Source organism: Nilaparvata lugens, chromosome 1 (assembly GCF_014356525.2).
Source record: "Nilaparvata lugens isolate BPH chromosome 1, ASM1435652v1, whole genome shotgun sequence".
Taxonomy (NCBI): domain Eukaryota; kingdom Metazoa; phylum Arthropoda; class Insecta; order Hemiptera; family Delphacidae; genus Nilaparvata; species Nilaparvata lugens.
In genome coordinates, this window is record NC_052504.1 from 40213469 (window position 1) to 40241415 (window position 27947).

At 32.9% G+C, this 27947-nt stretch overlaps 1 protein-coding gene and 2 non-coding genes across 3 annotated transcripts in view; all 3 read right to left on the reverse strand.

The window, feature by feature from the left end:
• LOC111059311 (rootletin) overlaps positions 1–27947 on the reverse strand; it is a 119215-nt gene that overhangs the window by 60450 nt on the left and 30818 nt on the right. The window contains 1 exon segment of the mRNA XM_039433782.1: positions 5773–5862. Within this exon segment, the coding sequence (XP_039289716.1) occupies positions 5773–5862 (90 nt within the window).
• Positions 10986–11057, reverse strand: Trnaq-uug. The gene has a single exon. It is a non-coding gene; the product is annotated as a tRNA-Gln (tRNA).
• On the reverse strand, positions 20454–20525 carry Trnaq-cug. The gene has a single exon. It is a non-coding gene; the product is annotated as a tRNA-Gln (tRNA).

Consider the following 27947-nt stretch of genomic DNA (forward strand, 5'->3'; position numbering starts at 1 on the left):
TCCTTGAGTAATAATAAAAGATATACAAAATAAAGCATTGCAAAATATCTTATAAAAATGATAACTTCTCAATATTTATTATTCTTCATTTTTTTATCATGAAAATTGAATTCTGAATCGATAGTGATAGTATCAAGATATTTAGTGTTCGATACAAGACCAACTCGATATGGTCTTCTCGATAGAATATTAATCAAATTCAAAAATCGATCGTCGAATACGGAATACAGTATCTACATGAAGATTACGTACCCGGCCACGAATCGATATTATTATAATTCCGTAAAAATACAAAAGACAAACTCGGAAAATTCTAACTAGGCTACTGCTTGAATCTCATTCAGTTAAATTTTCGAAAGATAAACTTGGATAAAACCTTTTAAATTACTTGGATAAAATTTTTTTGGATGATAATTGACGTTTCAAACATCAATGCTTATATTATTGACCTAATCGATCTTTTTCGTAAATCGATATTTGAAATAGATTCGACCAAAATCGACTTTTTATATCGAGCTTTATTTAAACTGTTTCCATAGCAACTGATAAATAAGGAGTAACCACACTAAAAATCGTGTTCATTATTATAATACTAAAAGGTTTTCTTTGAATAAAATATTATTTGATTGTAGGCTAATCATTATTAAATTACTTAATAATAATAATAAGGATAGGCTACAATTACTTTATTGTGAGCTTTTTTATGGATGTTCATGTTGATCTTTAATAAAAACAGATACAGATTCGAGTAGCCTATACCCACTGTAATTAAGTTACTTAACAAATTAAAAAAATTGATTGTAAAAATGATTGTTTCTAATTTTTTATTTTAATATGTTTCATAAATTTTCCAAGAGATTATCAAACGACTATCAATTTTTAAAAAAATTCGTCTCTTTTTCTCTATATTAGCCTACCGTATACTTTTTAATATTTTTTATCCTCAAACAAAATTAGTAGGCCTGTAGGCCTACCTAATAAACTCTTTTCTACTGAAAATCGTTATTTCAATATTAAAAAAACACGGAAATATCAATACGCCGACAGACTTTATTTATATGAAGTAAACTTTCATTCATTAAAATGAAAAAGTACCATAGAATAGTATTATTCGAGTTCATATGGAAAAAATTGAACTTAAATTTTCCATATAGATTACGCTACGGATGTACCGTAAATTGGGGTAACTTGAAACGGTGGGGTAACTTGAAACATCCAGAGGTAATTTTTGAAATATTGTACTGGCAGGGGCAGCACTGCAAAGAACTTTTATGAACGAAGTTTTAATTTTAACGCTTGGTATTTACCAAATACTATTTGGTAAACATTTCAAATAAATTCTACTTACAATATTTGTTGAAATTGTTCATCAATATCAAAGAATAGAATTATTTATTCTTCGTTTTTAATCTAGTAGTTTTTAACCTAAAAACATACTCGGAAAAACTTTACGTGCAAATCACATAAAACTTTGTGGTATAAAATTGGTATGTGATGCAACATAACCTCACATGTTTGTGATTCTGTGTACCGTACATGAATTGCGGTTATGAGCTCTTGAAAAATTATTATAATTAAAAAAATTGTGGGGTAACTTGAAACACATTTCAAATAAATTTTAAATATAAAAGAGGTCAGTTGAAACTTGGCTATTTGAGAATATAGCCTCCAATATAATTTTAAATTGAACTAGATAGGTTGAGTTAGGCCCGGTTGCACAACAGCCGGTTAAATTTTTACCGTGATTAATTTCACGAGAGCCAATCAGAAAAGGCGTTTTTGAAAAGACAGCTTCTCAGATTGGTTCTCGTGGAATTAATCACGGTTAAAATTTAACCGGCTGTTGTGCAACCGGCACTAAGACTTGCTAAGAGTTAAGACTTGTTCAAATTTATTTTTCAAAAATATTTATCCGAGGTGGGCATCGCAGGGGGTTTCAAATTTTAGAATCTGAAATATTCATCCTATGTTATCGAGTGAAAGCTTATTTTACTCACCTATTCAAGGTGGTTCTAATACATAAATATATGTTGTAACAAACCTATTAACCTATAAAAATTACAGTTTTTCTTTCTTTGTTCAGGCTTGAACATGGTGAGAAATCAGCAACGGAAGTCAGGTTAAAGTTCATGCGTAAATCAAGTAAAGCACATAACATCTACATTTTTCCTGCAATAGATGACATAGCTTTTGTAAAACTGGAGAATATTGAGAAAAAATTGGTACCCAAAGACCTTAAAGATGCATCTCTTTAAGGTCTTTGTTTACTAGGAGAGGACGCCATTGTTTCTCTGTAAAAGCTGATTTTTAATGTCGGAAAAATATTTTCTTTCTATTATTTTGAGTTTTTTCAAGTAAACTTTGCTAGGTACCAACTCTATAACAAACCTAGCCCTTTTTTAAACTTATATTCTGTTTCAAGATACCTCATACACATCTAACTTGATGAAAACAACTGATTTGTATGTGCGTTTCAAGTTACCACTATGTGGGGTAACTTGAAACACACATATAAATATTAAAAAATGTATTTTTATAACTGCAAATAAATATTTCTATGTATAAACATGTTCTTTGGAACAGGACCGATATGAGTGAGTAATATTTTTATTGAAAAAATCATCCTATCCAAAATTACAAGATCTTGAATTCAAAAAGTGTTTCAAGTTGCCCCACTCTACGATATTCATATAGGCTACAAAAATTAGAACTCTTGTACTTGTGGAGGAGGTATGGTAAATACTTGGTAAAAGGAAAAACATGTCAAGTCTATAATAATTAAAAATTCAATTTTTCTAGATGAAATGCAATAATAAAATCCAATGGCACACGTGGAAGATCACTGTGAGCTCTGGGAAAAATTCAAGATGTACTCGATGAAAATGAAAAATGTCTTAACACAGAAAAATAATTTTCCAAATGGAAAAACACGTAAAAATTCATGATACTGTATCTGTTTTTAATTTTTTCCTCAAAAAATATTATGATATTCTTAGAATATTCCTAAAAAACACACACATCGTCATCAGCAATAATGTCCACAAATCATAATTCGATTGAAAGTGCAATACCGTATACACTTCAAGAAGTGTACAGTAGCTACTTCATCTCAAGAAACTAATGCTGAAAATGAAAAACAATTTGAAAAATTCTTGAATAGGTGCTATTTGAAAAAAATGTGTACTATTTTTAGTATATAACGGTAGTAATAAAAATATTGATGAAAAGCTTCAATATATCAATAGAGAGAAGGTTGATCACTCTCGAAAAAAGAACAATATCTTATTGAAAAGATACTGAGTCTGGAGAATAATAGAAGGAGTAGTATAAATATCGTAGTCAAGGAAAAATTAATATAAAGTATAATTGGCGAAGATCTTAGAAAAAACATGAGTTTCAATCTTCAAGACTGAAAAAAATGTGATTAAGAGTCTAAAGTGAGGAGAATATAAAAACCATTTGATGAAAATCTGGTTCCTATTTAGAATAATATGGATAGAATAGTTAATATTTACAGTATAACTCTGGCTGCGACGTAGTGGTCTCTTCTGACGCATGTCTTGCTGGGCGTGTGCAGCTGTTTGCTGTTGAGGCTGGGCAGAATGAGCAGGAGGGCGATGGTTGTCCATCTGAGTCGAGTGTCGATTGTCCATCAAGTGAGTGGATTGCTGGTTGATAGGGGCGGCGGCTGGATGATCGTAGTGTTCATTGCGCTGCTGCAACTCTTGGTGGTTTTGAATGTTGACAGGCATGTTGTCCACTTGCCCAACAAAAGCCATCTGCATTTGAGACGAACCTAGCTCCATCTCATGCATCTGGAACTGATCATACTCTTCCTGCTGGTGGAGACGTCTCTCCAATTGCTGAATGATATCGTCCTTGCGGTTTGTTTCCGTTTTTAGACTATCAACCTTAGCAATCAGCCCAGTGTTGGTGGTTTTGAGGGAGGTCAATTCGTTTTTCAAACCCTCCATGTCTCTTTTAAATAGATCGGTGACATCGTCCAACTTTTTCGCCAAAGTTGTCTCGACACTCTTTAAATCTGGAGGAGTGAGTTTTTTCCACAGATCAGCAACTTTTTCAGAGTCTGGTGTGGTTGGGCGTAGACCAGATACTGAGCCAGCTCTTGACAGTGTCTTGCAGTTGAGACGACATCGCCACGCATCTCTCTTCGAATCTGACATGCGGTTGTAAACAGTGGCTGACACCCCCGAACATTCAAAGTGGAATTTGGAGTCACAACCTGAGCAAGTAATGTACTCGACCGTGAGAGAGATTTCATTACCGCACTTGCTACACAACACCATTTTCACTTTAAAATTATAAAAACTGCTTGATGTTAAAAATTAACACATTTGTTGAATTAAAATATGAGAAGCAACAATCCATACACAACAGATTGATCTAGGATACTTGAGAGCTATCGAAAAACACTCATCTAACACTTGAACGATGCTGAACTAGAAACATCTATGTGAAAGGTGCTCTGGCACAGACACCACCCATCATCATGGGAGCTGACAGACAACTGAGTTGCAGCGCTGAAGGGAACATCACATAAAATCCAGTCTGTCTATACACATAATATTCCTCACACAAATAATGTTCTTCGTGTCAGATGTTGTCGGTCTACTTTTTCAAGGCATCAAACAAACTTCAAGTTGTAGTTTGCTATTTCTGGGATATCGTACCTAGTTGAACAACTTCTACATTATTCACTCCCTCGTACTCTTTTCAAGGCGTCTCAGAACTTTAGAAATATTCAGTTCACATATGAGATTTAAGTTTAAATTCATGTTACAAAAATTGTGCCATGTTTCCATTAGAAATGATTTGAAGTTAGAATAAAATGAGAGGACACTATATTTTACTATGTTGTGGTTTATTATAAGTACGGTACCGTAAATAGATCTCTTTAAAACTCAAAAATAAATCTTCTAGCTTTATTGAGAAACTAAGCTAGGCGTGGATTGGAGCTTCTATAGATCAAAGTAATGAACCTTAATAAATAATTCAATTTCATACTCCAGTAAAATTGTTATAGTAGACTGCAATCACAAATTTTGTTTAAATAGCCTACATAAAAAACAATTTTGCACATTGAATGAAGAATCTCTCACAAATAGTACAAATCATCAACTGGTGATAGTATAATAATTAAATTTAAATGTATATTTTCCAACTCCACAATATTAAATTCATGGAAGCAAATAAAATATCAATACTTTTCTATATCCATTTTCTATCGAAGTTGAAGTATGAGTAGGCTATAGGAAATCGATGCACTTTTCTGAGAATACCGAAGGAAATTCTTCATTCGGAAAATGAATAATTCAAAACTATATGATATTATTGATACCTCATATATAAGCTTATATCCGTTTCTTTTTTTCGAAAGTGATCATGTTTGTTCAACAATTTGTTGTATTGATGCTAGTATTAGTTTGCAGGTGTTGTATGTTGAGGGTTTGTGGGAAGTACGGTACACGATACATCGTGGAGTAGCCTACGCATGATCAATTGAATAGAGAGCTAAATAACTTTGAAAATCGAAAATAAATCTTTATTATGAGATTAAAGTGGAAAAATATTCTATGGATCTTTAAATGGGAGTGTAAGTTCACTAATATCCCCTGATCAACGTCATATTATTATAAAAGAGACAAAATTGGAAGGAAATGAAATAATGACGATTTATCAGTGATTATTATCTTCATCTCTGATGATATTTATATAAGTTTAAAGAATAACGATATTTGTGTTCAGACTCACATCTCTGCCTCTGGAGGTGACTGGTGGCCTTGGAAAGGGCCTCCTCAAAGGACCATCCGAAGGAGGAGCCCCTCCATCTCTTCGCGGCAGCTGTAACAAGTTCAATTTTTCTCATCAATAATATTATTCAAATTCTCCTAGTCCATTGGAAACCTCCAATAGGAGCGGAAATGATATTCAATGAACGAGAAAGATTAATCAACATGGTCAAACAAGTCGAATCTCAATATTTCAATCTGAATTGTTATTTAAACTCAAATAGTTCACAACAATGTCAAATGTATTGCTGTAAGAGTGTAGACTATAGTACAATGGAAAAGTATTAAAGTGATGGTTTATTCAGCATATAAATTAGTTGAAGAACATTATTGGATAAAAAAACATGCGTGTCAGTGAGTGAATATTTTAAAAATAAATTATTGGATCAAGTGCAAATGGCATTTAAACAATTCAGTGTTGACATTTCAAAGATTATGATATCATATGATAGTACCATAAATAGTATACATATGTATTATATATGTATTCATATATAGTATACATATTTTATGCTATTATAAACACAACTTTTTCATAGACTACAGTTACTGTTCTCTTACAGTAAAACCATAGAGAAACAATAGGTAGCGTAAGTAGATATCCCATGGTATAGGGAATTTATGTCGCAACTTTTACTGTTATCTCAAGCCTATTACTGTAGATTATTGTCAATTTTTACTGTTTTGTTGGGGTGATAGTGTATGAATGGCACAATTTGAGAGACTACCAGAGTCACACAGCTGCATGGGAAAGAACTACGTGAACTATCTGCTTGGGATAACAGTAAAAGTTGCGTCATAAACGCCCTATACCATGGGATATCTACTTATGCTATCGTTTCTCTATGATACGACTTAGGATTATCATGATCTGCTTGTCTCACACATAGGCCTACTTCTAGTTAATAGAAGCTGGTACGACCATAGAGAAACAATAGCGTAAGTAGATATCCCATTGTATAGGGAATTTATGTCGCAACTTCTACTGTTATCTCAAGCCGATTACTGTCGATTATTGTCAATTTTTACTGTTTTGTTGGGGTGAGAGTGTAGGAACGGCACAATTTGAGAGACTACCAGCGTCACACAGCTGCATGGGAAAGAACTACGTGAACTATCTGCTTGGGATAACAGTAAAAGTTGCGACATAAACGCCCTATACCATGGGATATCTACTTATGCTATCGTTTCTCTATGATACGACTTAGGATTATCATGATCTGCTTGTCTCACACATAGGCCCACTTCTAGTTAATAGAAGCTGGTACGACCATAGAGAAACAATAGTGTAATTGTTATGCTATCGTTTCTCTATGGTATAACTTACAGAGTTACTGTAACTGTAAACAGTAACGGCTACTTTATACATTAACTGTACCTATTATATAGACTAACTAAATTTGTTATAGATTAACTAATTCCAGCCTATACAAATATTGCGATCGAATAAATAAATATCTCTATTGACATAAAACGCCAAAGATGCAGAGTGACTGCCAAGGCAGATGTCTCGTCATTTATTTTGAAAAATAACTAATATTTCAATAACAATTTGAAATCAAACCACCCTCTTAATATTTATTTTCTACACATGTTATGAACTCTTTATAGTTATTTTCTAGTGTGAATGGAAATTTCATGACAATGATGACAATTTAAAGACATTCCAAGGATTTTTAGGAAAGTCCTAGTAGAATAAGTTTGTATTGTTTGATGTGCGTTGATCGAGTGTAAACAGTAGGCCTACCTATAACAAGTTGAATAATATTACTTTAATACGGGCTCCAAAATCTCCAATTAATTCAAAACTTAATTATTATTGAGCTCACCTTCTCACGACCATGGCGACACAAGTTCGAACGCATCCAGAATCCTACGATTTTGTTTTGGAGAGTGGATGAGCAGTGGATAGGGTATAGGACCCTCTGCACTGAGTGTGCACGCTAGACCCATGTCATCCCCACTTTGTCATTAAAAAAACACGAGGTGGAAAAGGCAAGCCACATGAAAAGCAGACTCATTCATTCGACGCGACGCACTTTAGTGACTCACGCACTCAATGTACACGTAGTTAGGTAGTTACATGCAATCGATATCAAGTCAAAAACTAATTTGTATTGTCTTTCTATATCCAAGAAGCTTTGACCCTTTGAAATTTCTTACTTGCTGTGCAGTTCTACATTAATTGAAATTGTTCTCATTCTCCGTACTTGTAATTTCATTCAATACAATGCATATTATGAATTGTACAGAATATAGATAAAATTATACTTATAATTGGATAAGTAGGACTATTACGGTTGAACTATGATATCACCAATAATACTTATTAGCCAATCACTATGTACCTATTCATAGTTCATATGAATAATGCTACGAGAACTACGTATATTCTATATTAATTATTTGTTTAATTATTGTTAAAGATATGTATATTCTCATACTATTGGAAATATAAAATGGAAAAATGTATTTTTGAAGTGTGCGCTCGTTAAATAATCACAAATGAAGAAATGAACTTGAAAGTAGATCAGGTGAAGTGGATAAAGCTGTTTGTAGTTGCAAAAAGGAACAGTAAAAAATAGAGTAGAGAGTGAAAATATAGGTAGCAGAAATTTTATAAATAAGGAATTCATAGGAGTAATATGAGAAAAATATGGGGGTTTGTTGATAGCTTATTGGGAACCGTTAGGAGTAAGTCGATAGAAAATATACCGTAATATTAGGGAAGTATTATGTCTCATATAAAAACACAAGATATAGCAAATGAGTTCGCTCAGAGTTTCTATTTTCATGTTCAAGATATTATTCATTCTTGCGGATTTAAGTTTTCGTTAGGTGATGTAGAAGATTTCTCTATCAATTGTAGTTTCTATTTACCTTTAGTATCAGCGCAATTTGTGAGTAGAAAACTGGCAAAAATTGTTAGAAATGAATCACCTGGTTTTGATAATATAAGGTTAAAAGATATATTGTTCTTGAAGGATGACATGGTTTCATTTTTACAATTGCTTATAAATAAAATCATCAAATCTCAAAGTATACCTGACCTTATGAAAGTTTCTGTTGTCCAACCCATCCATAAAAATAGTGAATTCTCTAATTTTAAGAATTTTAGGCCAATTGCCATATTAGCAATTTTTTGAAAAATGTTCGAAAAATATATTGCCGAGAGGATGAATTTATTCCTACATAATCATAATATCATCAATGATTTTCAATATGGTTTTATGAAAGGGTTAGGTACAAATAAATTGTTGTCAAATTTTTCTAATTATATGTATATGGTAACTTGAAGGATAATGTACATAACATTTGTCTTTTTATAGATTTTTCAAAAGCTTTCGACACTATAGATCATAAAATTTTATTACAAAAGCTATCTAGTGTTGGTATAAGAGGATGCCTGTATTACCCGATAATTGTGCTGAGTTTGTTAATATGCGCCTGTTGAAAAGAAATTTGAAGATTTGGTTGAATAATCTACACTTTAGACGTAACATAATGTAACTCATTATTAATGTATTGTATTGTTGTGATTCATTCTGTTCTATTTTTTGTAAGTTTAGGTTGACTATATATTATAACACTTTTTAGATTTTTGAGAGCTGAGCCGGCAATTAATTAATTAATATCATGATAATTTAACTGTTAAGTAAATTCTGTAAATAAATTTAACAGTGTAATAAACTGATAAGTAAATTTAACTGTTGAGTAAAAATAAAGTTCACTGATATATGTATATTTATATTTGAATTTACATGTTTTGTATAATAGTTCCTTGTCAAGCAGCCTCTTTGAGGTTCGCTTAAGGTAGCTTATCTATTCAATAAACGTTTTTTCTATTCTATTCTATCTAAGCTGGATCTGATGAAAAGGCCTATGTAAGTAAGGGTGGTCAGTGGGATGATGAAAAAATGGAAAAAATACTGATGTTCAAGTTTAAACTTAAATGTGTCAAAATCTAATGTGTTATATTAATATAAGATATATCCTATACTATTAAACGAGCAACTTCTGTTTATATATTTAGAGGTTTGGATGTTTAGATGTTTATATGTTTGTATTTCACCGGATCTCGAAAACGGCTCTAACGATTCTTACAAAATTCAGGACATAGTAGGTTTATAATGAAGATTCGATTGATTTAGGTCTCATCCCTGAGAAAACTCGCTGAAGGACATTAAAAGGATAATTATTATTCATCCTTGGAAAAACAGATGATAATAATTATTTCGTCGCCTGTTGGTGATGGAAGTGAGTGAGCGAGTTCATGTGTGTGGAACTGTGTCAAAATTATGACTCAGCTGTTGAACTTTTGTAATCATTCAATCAGGTACTTATTGCCGGTTGCAAAAAAGCCGGCTATTGTAAATCCTGATTAATTCCAGTAGATCCATCTTTTTGAAATGGTCTTCCCTGATTTGGTTCACGTGAAGTTAATCAGGATTAAAATTTAACCGGCTTTTGTGCAACTGGACCTTTGTGAGGGAAAGTTTTGCATTCCTCTGGGAATTAATCTACTGTGATTAGATAGAGCATTTCTGTATGAATGTTATTATAATTTCTTCTTTCGTAATAATTTTTTTATGCTTTTGTACTCCAGAGCGAAGCTCGGTCCCCGATATAGTATTTGAACAAAATAGATTCTGATTGTGTTTTCATATATCTTTTCTCAATGAGAGTAGAGAGTAAGGAAATTTTAACAATCATGAATTTTTCAGCAGATCCAGTGTAGATGAATTCATAATTAAAAATCTCTGCTACTAACTACTTATTTATTTTTGCCTGTTCTTCTTTTACTGTATGAATCTATGTGGACTATTTCCATGAATCATTCATTATTAGTATAATAGAGAACAATAAAGATTGATAAAATCATGAAACTGTAGATAAAAACCAAAAATTTAGAGATATGTGGAATGAAAATGTTTAAAAATAGAGAAAGTTGAAAAATTGGAGAAATTTATAGCACAGAGAAAAAATAGGAACCGGTACGGTGTTTTCTCTGCTTTTCATGATTAGGCCTATAGCTGTAGTGAGCAATACAATAATATATCTTGAATTTTGTAGGCCACATTATTATTACGTATTATTTCGGTAAGTCACATTATTTGAATGATGAACCATAATATTATAATGATCCACATGAATTCTCAGCAATAAAAAAAATATAGGTCCCACCGAGATTTGAACTCGGATCGCTGGATTCAAAGTCCAGAGTGCTAACCATTACACCATGGGACCTTGAAATTTTCTTTTGTTACAGAAATCACTTCCATGCCGCGAAAGTTTGAACTTGATTTCGGCACAGTAATTCTGATAGTAACTTTCTATTCGTAAATATTTATTTTGCTAGGAATTGCACCTTGTTTAACGCGTCTCTACGATTATAGCCTCAGAGTTGTCGCGGCTATAGCCCGATAGCGGCGACAGTAACGGTCACATTTATACATTATTTATTTTTGTTGTATTATCAGTTGGTATGTGTAGGCAGAGAAAACTCCTATAATTAATTCTGTGCTATTATTAATTCTGTGGTGTAGGTTACTGCCGCTAGCGGCTATAGCCGTGGTGACTGCAGCGGCTATATAGACGTGTGGCTAGAATCGTAGTCGCGCTAAATAAGGTGCAATTCCTAGGGACTACACTCTAGCCTCGGGATTCAGCATCAGTATTTGTATCGTTTCCTACATCAGTTATTTTATTTTATTTATTTATGCAATGTTTCACATGAGATCACATGTTAAGAGCAAAAATGTTCTAGTTTAATATCCGCACGGCTAGAGTCGTCGCTAAGGAATTGCACCTTGAGAAATTATTAGTTTCTGTGATGGTGTATGAAAAAAACGTACCTTAAGTTGATGTCTAACTGAATAACCTTATTCATTTAATATAATATTATATTCATTTCCTGTTTGTAAAACCTGCTGCAGTACTGTATACCGACATCTTTTACGGCATATTTCCGCATGTGAACTCTGCGCTCTTTTGTTGTTTTTTTCAATAAATAGGTACGGTCCAATGTTCAAGAAAATTTCGTGATTATTATTCTTATGTTTGATTTTGTTTTGAGTAGGTAGACCTTTCAAATTATATATATGGTAGCTATCAAACTCGATCATTCATATAACCTTGCAAGAGATAAATTTGCACCTGCCCAATTCGGTACAGTAGTACACCGTATTTAGTATGTCTCCACCCACCCTCATAACAGACATTCATAATATTAATATCAATTGAATAAAAAATTCCCTACCTTGACAACACTGTGAAAACGTCTATCGTATTTTACTCTTCTTAAAGCAGATTTTTTGCCTAGAGTTATGCTGCAAATATATAGTGATACAAATATAAAATAATATTTTGCGGTCTTTGTGGCTGCACTGGCTGAGACGAGTCATTCATTCTTCATATTGCATTGCCAATTTATTGGGCCAAGCAAAATTTAAAACGTTTTTAGATATGAAAATGTAGTATGGACAACTGCAATATGAATTGACTATATTAAAGGCATTTAAGAATAAAACTAGATCAATACAATGTGATTGATTCAAAAAACGTATAATACTCATCTGGTACCATGCAATAAATCAAATAACATACTTGAATAATTACCGCATTTTATTAGTAATAAGAGCTTTTACGCATGCAATAAACTGCTTAGCTCAAGAATCCTCTCACATACATCAAAACTAAGACTATACAAAACCATCATAAGACCAGTACTACTATTCAAAACATGGATATCGAATAAAAAAGAAGAAAAAAGACCATTGTTTTTGAAAACAAGATTCTTCGAAAAATTTTTGGCCCAACACTAGAGAACGGAGTTTGGAGAATCAAGCACAACTATGAAATACGCCAAATATTCAATGAACCAGAAATAGGTGGATGAGATTGAAAGCAGAAGGTTACGGTGGACGGGACACATTCTGAGGAAAGAAGAAAGCGCTCTGACAAACAGTGTACTGAGGAATAATCCTATAGGAAGGAGACCAGCTGGAAGGCCAAAAACTAGATGGTGGGACCAGGTCCGGAAAGATATGAGGAGGATGGGCCTAGAAGAGGAGGAGGCGGGTGACCGAAACTTTTGGATAGGCTTAGTTGATAAGGATAAGTACCGACTGGGGTACGAGTGGCCACCGCAGTAAGTAAGTAAGTAAGTAGTAAGTATTAGTAATAATATGATGCGTAATGTTATTTATGGAATGAGAGCTATTTTTGTAATATTCAGTAAAAAAATAATTTATATAGCTTAAATTACATATCATTTTATTCAATATTGTTGTTGAGAGCTGTACCATATAATTTTATGAAGTTTGTAATCATTTTTGTTGAACAGGGATTTCTCTTCTTAATAGGGTGGTTACTTGGACTCACAAAAAATGTTAATGATTGATTAGAGTCATGTTTACATGTTGAGGAATAATAATTCTCTCAAAGAAATTCTATGTTTGAAGGGTCATAAAAACAGGAATTTATAGAAGTCAGGAAAACCCTTCCAGATTTGGAACTATAGAGATAGACCCATCCTCATCCTTTCAGTATTTCAAGCAATAAATTGTGTATTCAGGCTTGCTCCCGATTAGGAATGGGAATGAGATAAAATTTACGAGTTCACCAGAATATACTGCGTGTCATTCTTATTCACAGAAAACTCTGAGTACCGGTATTCATTGATGGTACATGCAAACCATACCCTCCGATACTCCTTACGGCAGTAAGAAATAGGCTGGTATGAATAAAATCATGCTAATACGCTATAGACTAATAATACCACACTATTCCGCTATAGTATATTATTTTGTTTCAAACTTCATTCACTCAGTTTAAAACAGTGATGTAGTTACCATTATTCAATGAACTTGAAATCTTAAAATAAATCAATAATCTATATAATTAAGTTTACACTATCATATAAATTGAATACGGTAATACTTAATTATTAAGTTAGGAGTTATTCAGTAGTGAAAAAAATTGTTTCTCAATGCAATATCCACTTTGCTTTTGTATGCAGATGCTTCCAAAGTTAATTATTTTTTGTATGTTTATCTGTTTGAAAGTTGGTTGTAGTTCCATTTTATTAATTTATCCATTCATAGACAATACATAAAATTTATCATATAGTGATGATATACACTATTTATGAATGTAAGAACATAAAACAAAATAATTCAATGCATTTTTATTATTTCTATACAAGTTTTTCCATACCAGAATTTTTTATTGAGAACACATTGGGTACATGAAAATAATAATAAAACTCAAAGAGATTCACTGCTTAATGCCAAAACAAACCTCATTTGAATCAGAAGTATCATACAAACGTTTTTAAAAGAAAAACCTATTATTAAGAATCAAAACAAAACTTGATTAAGAAAACAGAAAGAAGTTGTTTGAAAACAACATTAGAAAGTTAGAAGTTCTTTGAAAACAACATTAGAAAGTTAGAAGTTGTTTGAAAACAAGATTAGAAAGTTAGAAATAAGAACTGAATATTAAAAATTAAAACAAAACTGAATTTTAAGAAAAGAGAGAAAAGTTTATTAGAAAAAAGAAAGGGGAAAAATGAAAGGGAGAATAGGCCTATATTGAAAGGTCTGCAAAATAATGTGACAGTTAAAATTGATGAGCTTGCTTGTATTTTGAACTAAATTCGCGAAAATTATCACTAAATGGGTCAAGAATCGGATTAAAACTATTGCTCAGGCGCAATATTCTTTGAAGGAAACAATTTGAATGTTGCACTCTTCTAGATCTTTCTACTGTGAATAACATAATCGTGGTCCGTTTGATGGGACAAAGAAAAACATGTTCTGTATTGAACAATATTAGGAACATCTATTAGATTAGAGTTATTTTTTATGTATGTTACAATATGGATATTAATAATTTTATGGAGCACAATTTGTGATAAATAGTCACGTCTTTCACTCAATGACATTATCTGGAAGTACTTCTGAGATCACGCATGGACTGATAATATGGACAGTAAATATAATGTTTTTATAAATAAAAAAAAATATCCAAGGAACTTATTCTGTATGCGATCAAAACAGTTAATAAAATAATTCTGATATGGATTCCAAATCACAGCACAGTACTCTAATCGACTTCTCACTAGAGAGTAGTACAGCATCTTGATAAGCCCAAATAATTATCTGTGAAATGTCTAACATTTCTAATCAATAAGCCTAACATCTTATTGGAGCTTTCAACAACATAATAGACATGCTCCTCCTATTAAAAATTTATATTTTTTATATGAATTGTCTCTTTTTTATTAATATGTAGGCCTAAAGCATATTAAAGCAATAATACGGTATTTAATTATTATCTTCAATTCTAAAATATATCATTATTACAACTCCCGTCACCAAAATCTTCCATTTTTCTTGCATCTGAGAGTTAATACAAACAAATATTATACCGAAGCCATACTTGAAATATTTGATCACTTCGCACAGTAATAGAATTTACAATAATACGAAAAAATTCATTCCAATCCTCTAAAACTGCTATTGGATCAATGACTATATATTTTTTGAAAGGGGATACTGCTACTTAATATTTAAATATTTCGAATGATCTTTAATTTATACAGACAAAAATAAAGAACTTTGAAAACGACATAAATTAGAAGCAACTATATGAAAGTTCTATATTATAATAAGTGTTATAACGTTTTCATTTGTTCACTTCAGTATTCCTCTACGAGCTGTGGTTTTTATTTCATTCGACTTATCATTTTTATTTCATAGACTTGTTGCAATCATAGATTTGTGAGTAATCATACATTTTTAATTACCGTATACATAGTTTTATAATAATATTTCAGAGAGCTATTAGATCAAATCTGCTGAGTTTCAATTGAGAAACAACTATTAGGTAACAACTAGAAGGTGACCCGTGCTCCTAAAGGGTCTAACTGAAAACATGACCTTCTGAAAACTTGAAGAAATAAAAATAGACCTATTAATAACCATCCTTGGTAAATTAATAATCTCTGTATGCAAAATTTCAAGTTGATCAGTCCAGTAGTAGACGTGATGATGCTTCATTCGTGAATACTTTATCCCGTACTTCTAAAAGCCGATTCTTTCCTTTATTATATAGATTACATCTTGAATAGTTTTTAATAATAATACCGTTATAATCATGATATCTGAGATGAGTATAATATCAAGTAAAATCCGTGTTGAAGGTTCAGTGGGGAACAATTTTTAATTAGTATCATTATGAATTTGATAGTTCAGTAACATAATTATTATAGCTTGAATATAGCTATTAAAATAGGTAATCGTAATGAAATCTCAAGTCGATCATAATCAGACTTGTGAAGAACATTCCGGCATATACAGCTACATTCTAAACTCATGAAAAGGGTTGGCTGCTCTTCATAGCTCTAGTGCCGAATTTCGTCTACTGAGAGGGTGCAGTGGGATGGAGGGGGGATGGCTTTGGGGAAGGGGTGCCCTGGTGCCAGCCGTGCTAAGGCGCGGTCTGCTGTGCCCCCCAAGCCCCAAGCCCCGTGCTGGCTGCGTGCTCCGCTCCGCTACAATTTGTTCTTTACGAGCAATCGTTGTAAAAACAAAACAACCAAAGTAGCAATGCTTCAAGCAGCAGTAGCAGTGAATTGATGGCAGTCGTCGAGAATTACAATGAAAGAGTTGAAGATGTAGTCTAGTATTTGCATCGCTGCATGCCTATAGCCCACTTGGCAATTCCATTCCAATGCCTGCCTACCTACCTCCTCTTCACAATTTCATGCTTTATAAATTTTAGCTTTTATCTTATACCCTCTAGAACTACGATTCTCAAATCCAAATACTTGGATCTTTGTGTTTTTTAAGAATTTATTCAAGTTGATTCTTTGCTGAAGTGATTGAAGTTGAAATGCATAATGATTAGACGAGAACTAAAAACTAAGCTATAATAGAAACTATCATTTTTTGCATGAATATAAAATAAATCTTTATATATAGTAAAGTGTCTACCAAGTAGACAGCGAAAATTATTTATTATTACTATATTAGGCTATTCATTTATCATTGAATTTAATATCACTTTTCAATCATTGAAAAATTGTTTCACAACAACAAGAAAGTAAAAAATAATAAGCATCTCTATGATGGTGGTGTTTAATTAAAGGTTTAGGCAGGTAAATGATACTTATATACTGTTCTTTTGTAGGCTATTGAAAGAGAATTATACTGCAGTTGTAGAAAATATATTGTACGAAATTCGACTGCAAAGCTTCTCTACAGTATTGCTCTTGCCAAATTATCGCGCTCCACTACACGTGTCGCACCCGCACGATAACTAGGCCTATCATTCGCAAGCACTAAAGTGGCGCTTTATGCTCTCAATAAATTTATTATTGATAGGCCTATGCACTTTAAGGAGTAAAAGTGATTAAGGGAACATTCAAGCAATGTTAATAAGTTATGAGGTATCAGATAAGATAGATAATTCATCTAAGAAAACATTGCAATAAGAATAAAATGAATTAAAATAGATGCTGATTCAAAGAGCATCCAAGAATATTGAACATCAATACAAATCTAAAAAAGGTTTAAAATGAATAAATTCTATACCTACTACACTTTAATGTTTCAATCAAACACATTCTCTTAATCTTTCTAAACAGGGTTGGTGAAAATCATGGAAACAGTTTAATATTTCGTTTATAGTATTTTGACTAAAGTTTACATTATTGGGGAACCTATTGGGATTGAAAAACAACTTTTCTGTCGCTTCAAAATTTTGGTCCGCCATCTTAGATCCGCCACTTTGAACTTATAGTTTGTGTAAAATAAGTTGAGACTTGGCCCTCCATCCGAAGAAATTACAGGGTTGCCAAATCGTGTGAAATTGCAACTTTGTCAAATTTCCAATTCAACGTCAGAATTGGATGTAGAATTTCATCCCCAATATCCTAGTAGTACTGGAAAAGCTACAGGGTTGAGGGATTAAACGTAATTTCATGTTAAAATTGGAAACATCTCGAAGATTTGTTTCTCTTTTGAATATCACTTCTCTCAGAATCATGGGGCGTCGTAATGCGCGTAATAATTTAATATCAAATTAACGGGGAGAATGTCTCCTTCCTATTGGTGTCTGGATCATTTTTATCTGACCTATAGTTATTTGTTAATTGATGATTATGTACGTCAATGTCGAGACATTTCGAGCAGAAAACATGAAATTTTCGACATGCTAGAAACGTTTTTGTCTCACAAGATAAGTAGGTGGTGAAAGCGAGAAAGTTTCTCAGAAATAATTGAAATTATTTTTCCAATTGTCGGAAAATCGTATTTTGGTCTCCAAGGAATTTTAAAGTTAGGAGAGCGGTTGCATGGTATGCATTAATTGTATACCAAATCGTATGCTGCAGGCTGGCAATTTACAAGATATTAAATTTGACTGAATTATTTCAAATCCAAGCAGCTGATTGCCTCTAGAATGGCTGTAATGAAACACTGCTTGGATTATTCGAGGCGAGGTTGTCATTTTCACTATTTTTATAATCATGTGGCTTGCAGTTGCTGAATTTCTCAATCGTTCTGTATTACTTTCCTTGCCCTATTACCATAGGTAAGGAAAGTATTGCTTTCCGAAAAAAATTAAGGTAGGTACCCCAATTTCTAAATTTCTATACGTTTCAAGGTCCCCTGAGTCCAAAAAACTGGTTTTTGGGTATTGGTCTGTATGAGTGTGTGTGTGTGTGTGTGTGTGTGTGTGTGTGTGTGTGTGTGTGTGTGTGTGTGTGTGTGTGTATGTGCGTGTACACGATATCTCATCTCCCAATTGACGGAATGACTTGAAATTTGGAACTTAAGGTCCTTTCACTATAAGGAACCGACACGAACAATTTCGATCAAATGCAATTAAAGATGGCGGCTAAAATGGCGAAAATGTTGTCAAAAACAGGGTTTTTCGTGATTTTCTCGGAAACGGCTCAAACGATTTTGATCAAATTCATACCTAAAATAGTCATCGATAAGCTCTATCAACTGCTACAAATCCCATATCTGTAAAAATTTCAGGAGCTCCGCCCCAGCAATGCAGATAGATTCCCAATTATCTGGCTTCAGATACAATTGAACCAAAAAAAATCAAGTGGAGTAGATTGAGCATGAAAATCTCTACAATTAATGTTCAGTAACATTTTTACCTAAAATTGAAAATAAGCTTTAAATTCGAGAAAATGTGATTATTCAATTGCAAATTATTGTTGATTCTATTAAATCATTCACTATGAAGAGATAGCAGACCTCATGTGTGTCCCCAGCGTTATTGCCCTGTCACCAGCTGGATCAAATCTTTGAATAGTAGACTTGTGATGCGCGGGAACACTAGCGTCAGGTGATCAATTTTCATAACGGCAAGGAAAGTTGTGTGAGTGCGCCACACTAGATTTTTTTTTTTGTTGATCCCAGCTATTGATAGCATATGGTGGCACACCATTCAGCCGCTATCCTTGACTTTGACCCTCCTGAGAGACCAAAATACGCTCTTCCGAGTAAGTTTGACAATTGGAAAAATAATTTAAATTATTTCTGAGAAACTTTCTCGCTTTCACCACCTACTTATCTTGTGAGACAAAAACGTTTCTAGCATGTCGAAAATTTCATGTTTTCTGCTCGAAATGTCTCGACATTGACGAACATAATTATCAATTAAAAAATAACTATAGGTCGGATGAAAATGATCCAGACACCAATAGGAAATAGACATTCTCCCCGTTAATTTGATATTAAATTATTACGCGCATTACGACGCCCCATGATTCTGAGAGAAGTGATATTCAAAAGAGAAACAAGTCTTCGAGATGTTTCCAATTTTATCATAAAAGTTAAATTTCCTTTCAATCCTTCAACCCTGAAGCTTTTTTAGTACTACTAGGATATCGGCGATGATATTCTACATCCAATTCTGACGTTGAATTGGAAATTTGAGAAATTTGCAATTTCACACGATTTGGCAACCCTGTAATTTCTTCGGATGGAGGGCCAAGTCTCAACTCATTTTACACAAACTATAACTTTATTTTTTTTAAAGGAAACGTACCTGTGATGCATGATTTCGATATGGAATTTAATAGCGAAAATCGCACATCGATATCTCAAGCCGTTTCAAAGTTATTCACATTCAAAGATACTAATTATTATACGGTAAGTCATACAAAAATGCAATGAATGTGAATTAAAAACAATCACACTGAACTGACAGATCAATATTTTCTGTTCTAAGTGTTACATGAGTAACCAACCCTCAAAAAATAATATTATGCTGTTTCCATAACGTTCACTACTCTGTAGGCTATACCGTAGTGTAGAAAAATATTGTAAGATAATATTGTTGATATAATTGGTGACTTATAATGGAATAAATAAATGCAAATATAATCTATTTAAAAATTAAATTGACATCATTTTCATAATCTAGTTACCGTATTAATATTACTGAAAGCTATTCAAGATTATAATGGAATAAATAAATGCAAATATAATTTATTTAGAAATTAAATTGACATCATTCTCATAATCTAGTTGTTATTATTACTGAAAGTTATTCAATACACGCACGTTACTCGACGCGTTTATGTAATTGGGATTAGAGTTGACAAAAAAGTACAGGTCCCACCGAGATTTGAACTCGGATCGCTGGATTCAGAGTCCAGAGTGCTAACCATTACACCATGGGACCCCATGACGTTTGTCCTGAATCATGCAACTCACGAAGGAAGGGATCCTGTTCTCTGATACTGTATGTTGGTATTATTTGGTTGATAGAGCCGCTACTTTTGAACAATAATAACTGTTCACTTATTACAGATACAGTGATTGAAAAATAATAACTGTAGATCCTGCTATAGTGAGGTCCACGTTATAATGGCAGTGGAGCCTCAATTGAGTGGAGGAAGATAGGAGAAAAACGTTGCCGATCTTGTCAATACCTTCTATTGACGGTAGCTGATACAGGTTTATTGATGTATAATATTAAATGTTCATTCTTATTTAAAATAATCAATTATATTTTATTAAGCAAAAAATTTTATTTTTCAATTATTTCATAATGAATTTTCATAATTGAGATGAAAAATGTTATGTTAATTATTCATTATACATTGTTAAAAGACGATCTGGCAACAGAGCAAAGCGAGAAAGAGATAGCGCTATCTGCTTTGTTAAATGATAGACAAGGATAGCAATACCATTGCTAATCAAACACTGTCATTATAACGTGGACCTCACTGTAGTGATGAACTGCTCGTTCATATCTTACCAGAAATTTCATCCTACATTTCAGTTTGATCTTTATTTACTCATTTATTGTACTATTCTCCAGTACCTATTAGTAGTGAGGTCCTATTAATATTGGAGAAAGATAGAAGAGCAGCGTTGTCGATCCTCAGTCTTGTCTTCTATAGTTGGTAGCTGATACAGTTTACTGATGTAATATTAACAGTTCATTCTCGTTTAAAATAGTAAATTATTTTTATTTAGCAAGAAATTATATTTTTCAGTAATTTCATAATGAATTTACATAATTAAGATGAAATATTTCTTAATTAATTATTAATTCTACATTGTTAAAAAACGATCTGGCAACAAAGCAAAACGAAAAAGGGATAGCGCTTTCCGCTTTGTTGAATGATAGACAAGGATAGCAATACCATTGCTACACTGCCATTATAACGTGGACCTCACTATAGATTACATGCAGGGCACAATTTTCGCGGTAAAATACGATATGACGGAAAACGGAAATAAAATGTAGTTTCCTTATGCTACACGTATTGTTATTGTACGGTAATATTTGTAATATACCCGTAACTTGATGAATATTCAAGGTTTTTTATTGAAAATTCCTACTAATTTATTCATTCAATCGACTGTCATTTCAAGTTCATTTTAAAGATGAAAATTGGTAAGATGAGATTTGTTAACTGAATAGGGTGAAGATTTGTTTAGGATAGAAGAGGTCGGAGTGACACTGAAAATAATCCTTTGCCTATAATCGTTTTCATCTATATGATTCATATGAGTTATAAGCCATGTAGCTTAATCAGAGACAATGATTTTGAAATCTATATAGATGTAGAAATTGATAATTCATTAGATTAATTTTATTCATGATTCATTAAACCTCCACCGATTAAGTTATTAACTTACCGTACGGTATTCTTTCTCTTCTTATTCCATTCATCTTTTATATTCCTTCTTAACATCTCTTTGACATTACCGGTGTGCATTTATTCAATTTCTTCCAAATTTATTACCCATTTTTTAGGAATTATTAATTTTATCAATGGATCTAATTCTAATCATCATAGTTACTATCCTATAGATGTTGATTAATTGATTCTATCGTATATTTTATAGATCAATGTTTAACTTGGTATGCTTCCTTCGCATGTGTATGTCATGTAAATGAGTACCAGTATCCAATATTTTAACTTTTACAGCTACATGGATAATTGAAATGAATCCTATACTATTAAACGAGCAACTTCTGTTTATATGTTTGGATGTTTAGATGTTTTTAGATGTTTATATGTTTGTATTTCACCGGATCTCGAAACGGCTCTAACGATCCTCACGAAATTCAGAACATAGTAGGTTGACAATATAAAGATATTCGATTGCACTAGGTCTCATCCCTGGAAAAACTCGCTGAAGGACATTAAAAGGATAATTATTATGTATCCATGGAAAAACAGCTGATAATAATTATTTCGTCGTCTGATGGTGATGGAAGTGAGTGAGCGAGTTCATGTGTGTGGAACTGTGTCAAAATTATTACTCAGCTGTTGAGCTTTTGTAATCATTCAATCAGGTACTCTTAGTGCCGGTTGCAAAAAAGCTGGGCTATTGTAAATCCTGATTAATTCCAGTAGGTCCATCTTTTTGGAATGGTCTTCTCTGATTTGGTTCACGTGGAATTAATCAGGATTAAAATTTAACCGGCTTTTGCGCAACCGGGCCTTTGTGAGGGAAATTTTTGCATTCCTCAGGGAATTAATCTCAATTTACTGTGATTACATAGAGCATTTCTGTATTAACTATGAATGTTATTATAATTTCTTCTTTAATGAATTTTTTATGCTTTTGTACTCCAGAGCGAAGCTCGGCCCCCGATATTAAGCAATTAACATCATTATTAATGCGGTAAAAATATGAGGAATCCGCATTAAGGGTTTCAATAAATTTTATCAGGTATAGTGCCGGCATAGAGAACCGACAGCATAAGCCGATAGTTCACGTAGTTCTTTCCCATGCAGCTGTGTGACGCTGGTAGTCTCTCAAATTGTGTCGTTCATACACTCTCACCCCAACAAAACAGTAAAAATTGACAATAATCGACATTAATCGGCTTGAGATAACAGTAAAAGTTGCGACATAAATTCCCTATACCATGGGATATCTACTTACGCTATTTTTTCTCTATGGGCCAGTTGCAAAAAAGCCGGGTTATTTTCAATCCTGATTAATTCCAGTAGATCCATCTTTGAAATGGTCTTCTCTGCTGATTTGGTTCACATGAAGTTAATCGGGATTGAAATTTAATCGGCTTTTGTGCAACTTGGCCTTTGTGAGGGAAATTTTTGCATTCCTCTGGGAATTAATCTCAATTTACTGTGATTAAATAGAACATTTCTGTATTATTGTTATGAATGTTATTATAATTTCTTCTTTCGTAATAAATTGTTTATGCTTTTGTACTCCAGAGCGAAGCTCGGTCCCCGATATTAATTGATTATCAAAGGATTCTGGACATACTATTCAGAAAAACTTGAAAATTTTTTTGCGCAACCCAACTTGTGTAATAAATCAAAACTGAGACAGCTGGAGATAAACAAAAAGTGTTGGACAGCCGTTGATCTTACTGCTACTTTTGTCTGAAAGAGTTTTCATATCGTGCCAATTCTTAGCAGCTAACTTTTCTAAGATTAGTTCTTCAGGTGTTGTGATGAAAATTATTTAGAATTTTAATTCACTGCTTGTCATATAATAAAGGCTAATTTTTAAAAACTATTCTAAGGGACCATTATTTCTCTGAAATCCACTGTTATCAATCTCTTATAATTTATAATTAGTACAGCAGTTCACTTGGATGGATTGTACTCTATCGTGGAAACGACGTAAACCACCAAGCAGCCTAGTCTCACGTTATAGCCAGTTAGCACAGCAGGCTTGTTCGTGCAGAGCAACACAAGCAAATTGAACAAACATGGGTCTCCTACAATTTCCTCCTCCTTCTCACAACAAGCTGATGATAAATCATCCATATTCATCTTTTAGCGATGTCTGTGATTTGAAATCCCTATCAAAAATTGATCACTAGCGAAAGCGATAACTACCTAAATAATGAGATACATGAAGTATTTTTTTTAACTGTTGAGGTTTTATTACTATCAAATATGTAATAAAGGTAAGCTTCATTGAGTACTGGAGTCATTTTGTAATAGCTGTTCCAAACATTTACAGTGGTATTCAAATTAGTGGAAAGGAATTTGGGGTGAGAAATAACAATGATTGGTATTGATCAATATTTCTGTTTGCTAGGAGATATCAGTCAATAAGCCTGTAACATTAGCATTGGTAGTGTAGGAGAGAAGATTATTTAATATATTTGTAACAGTTGGAATGGAAATTAAACTGAATGACTGCATCAGCGAATCTAATTCAGAGACTGTTCCTAAATTGATATACTCTAACGTATTCATTATACTTTCATCAGGTTAACACAGAGTAATATATATTGTTAGATTGGCTAGGAAAATGTTCTCCCAAAAAATAAAATTTGCTTTTATGATGTAAGAAGGGTTTTATTGTTAAGTGAGTTTGAATCCATTCAATGAGCAAAGCAAAAATGTCTCAAAATTCTGCAGAAATCATTAAAACGCAAATTGTATCTGCTATACATGAAATTTATCTACAATTAGCCGGCAGGCTCACTTCACTCGCATTCTGTCTAGCTGACCCTCGGCTGAATCATTCAGAGATAAGACAGCAGGCTCGCTTCGCTGACCTGCATTCTCCATTTGGGCTTTCTTCCTCCCGTCAAATAGTCAAAAATACATACTTTTAGGCTCGGTTCGATTACGTTATTGACTGAGACCACGCAGGAAAACGCTGGAAACGCCGATTTTCGTCTTATCGATGGCGAATTTTTGAAGCTTTTTCCATAAAAAATGTCAAGATACTAGCTGAACTTCTGTACCGAATATGAATATTTCCCATCCGTCAGTTCTCGAGAAAGTTGATTTGATTCAACTATGTAGCTTAGAGTCGAATAAATGTCTATTAACATAAAGAGATTAAGACATAAGAATTGTTGTATTTAAGTCTACTTCTTCGAAACAAATATGAACAGAATTCACAATATCATCCATTTCATTCTTACCAGTTCTAATCTAATTGAAAAATCTAGAAGAATGCATTGAAAAACTATAGAAAAGGAACCCTCAAAATAGTCAACGCCATTATACTCAAACAGAACTTGTGCAGGTCTATCGAGTAGATTTTCAAGTTCAGTCATCCCTGATAAACCCTTTGGTAGAGTTCTGGATCACATACAATCTCTCTGTACTTCATAGTGAGGTCCACGTTATAATGACAGTGTTTGATTAGCAATGGTATTTCTATCCTTGTCTATCATTCAACAAAGCGGATAGCGCTATCTCTTCCTCGCTTTGCTCTGTTGCCAGATCGTCTTTTAACAATAGAGAATTAATAATAAATTAACAAAATATTTCAACTTGATTATGGAAATTCATTATGAAATTATTGAAAAATATAATTTCTTGCTTAATAAAATATAATTGATTATTTTGAACTAGAATGAACAGTTAAGATTACATCAATAAACCGGTATCAGCTACCGTCTATAGAAGGCATTGACAAGACAGAGGATCGTTAACGTTGTTCTCCTATCTTTCTCCACTGCCATTATAACGTGGACCTCACTATACGGGTGCGTATTATATTTTGCACCTTGTATTGTTTTATATTATAAGCTGTTGGTAGTATCTTACTTTTTTGTAATCAAATAATAATGTTTTCTACCAAAAGACGATTTGGCAACAGAGCCAAGCGAGAAAGAGATAGCGCTATCTGCTTTGTTAAATGATAGACAAGGATAGCAATACCATTGCTAATCAAACACTGTCATTATAACTTGGCCCTCACCATAGTTGAACCGCTGTAGCACCACTGTTCCAACATATCTAAACGTTTCCTGTTCATTTGTTCTCGAAAAAGCGGGAAAACGCAAAAAACGCTGGGAAAACTTCAATCTATAAAGTATCTTTGGCGTTATTTCCAAGCACTCTCAATACTCTTAATACCACTGTAGCATATTTAAAACTTTTCTGGCCATCATATCACTTCTAATATAATATTATATAGCAAAAAATGTATCATAGTATAGTACATCAACACAATAGATCAGTTTAGTAAACAGAGGTTATCGCTGAATAATTGATAATAATGCTAATTTAATGAAAAACAATTATATTACTTCATTGAGTAATTGGAGAAGAGATTTTCTCTCTGTTAGATATCCAGCTATCTACAATCTACAGTTGAAAAGAAGCAGGCCTACCAGATACCGTTCCCGGTATCTCAAAATTTCATTCAATATAGAATCTTGCTATTGGAACTTTGTTAAGAGAAAGAAAATAATTGTTTTTTTTTTGTTTTTAGCACTATTGGATTTCAAGTATTATTAAAACTTCTTTCAATTTGTTTCTGAGGATCTAATCATTTTAATAGTTTGTAGACAATCTTTAGTTCTCTGTTTTCGTAAATTCTTTGAGCTTTCTTCATGAAAAGCTAAACTGTTGTAGTTCCTACTCCACAAAAATTAGGGAGGACTTGGAAATCTTCTAGTTTCCCAGGTAAAATTACCTACGATTTTTCCGTCATTCAAATTTTGATTGCATTCAGTATTGGAACTAATTATGAACACGATTGCTAGAGAATAGCTGATACAGTTAAATCTGGAGTTAAACTTTCAAACCGTAAATATTCAAACATATATGCCATTATTGGTATACGCCTACACTGTTGTGATAAAGTGACTGCATGATCGTTATTTTACCTCTTTAAATAAATGTGTAGCCTGAATAAATGATCGAAGTTCATGATTGAAACCTTGTTCACAAAACCAATGATGCGTTTAAAAACTTTCACTTCCACGAATCAAAATTGATCTTAATGAAAATGGAAATGAGAAGCGTGATTAATTCTAACGTATTTTCCGAGCAATAGTACAAATTATTGTAATTGATAATGCAGTAATTAATTATTGAGAGGTCTCCATTCATCACCTGTTTAGAGCCGCACTCGCACTCCAAGGCCAAAGTTGTTTCCGTTGTTCTCGGCCATTCACTGTGAACTAAGTAGTAAAACAGGACGTGTTGGCTCATCGGTTTTGAGCCCCTACTCTACACCCTACTACCACTTGATGATCGATAGGAGAGCTGTCATTCTCCTAATTATTTCCCCTATAATCGCCTTTAAAAACCACGGCTCTCACAAACTTCCTGTTTCACGGACAGTACCTACTATTGACTACTATAAGCTATGATTCAAGATATGATTATTAAATTATTATATATTTCTAAACATGATAATCTAATATTAATATTATTGAAATTCAAAATTCCGGTTCTCTAGTGAGGTCTACGTTATAATGACAGAATTTTATTAACATTGTGTTGCTATCCTTGTCTTTAATTCGACAATGCAAGTAGCGCTATCCATTTCCAGCTCCGAAACGTTGCCAGATCGTTTTTTAACAATGTAGAATTATAACTAATTGAAAAAAATTAATTAATTCTTTTTTTATAAAAAACACAGATCAGGGGAGAAGAAGTAAGGATACCTTGTAGGTACTATTTATCTCCCACATTTAGAATAGGCTATTCAATTTCAATTATGAAATCACTGAAATAAAATATAATCTCTTGACGAATAAAATATAATTTACTAGTAGTTCTGTGAACTGTAGACCTCACGCAGTATTCTCATCCACAAGTACCTGATGTCACCTGTTTTAAATGTTAACAAACATAGTTCACGTTTGAATTTGTATTTCATATGATATAATTCATCCAGC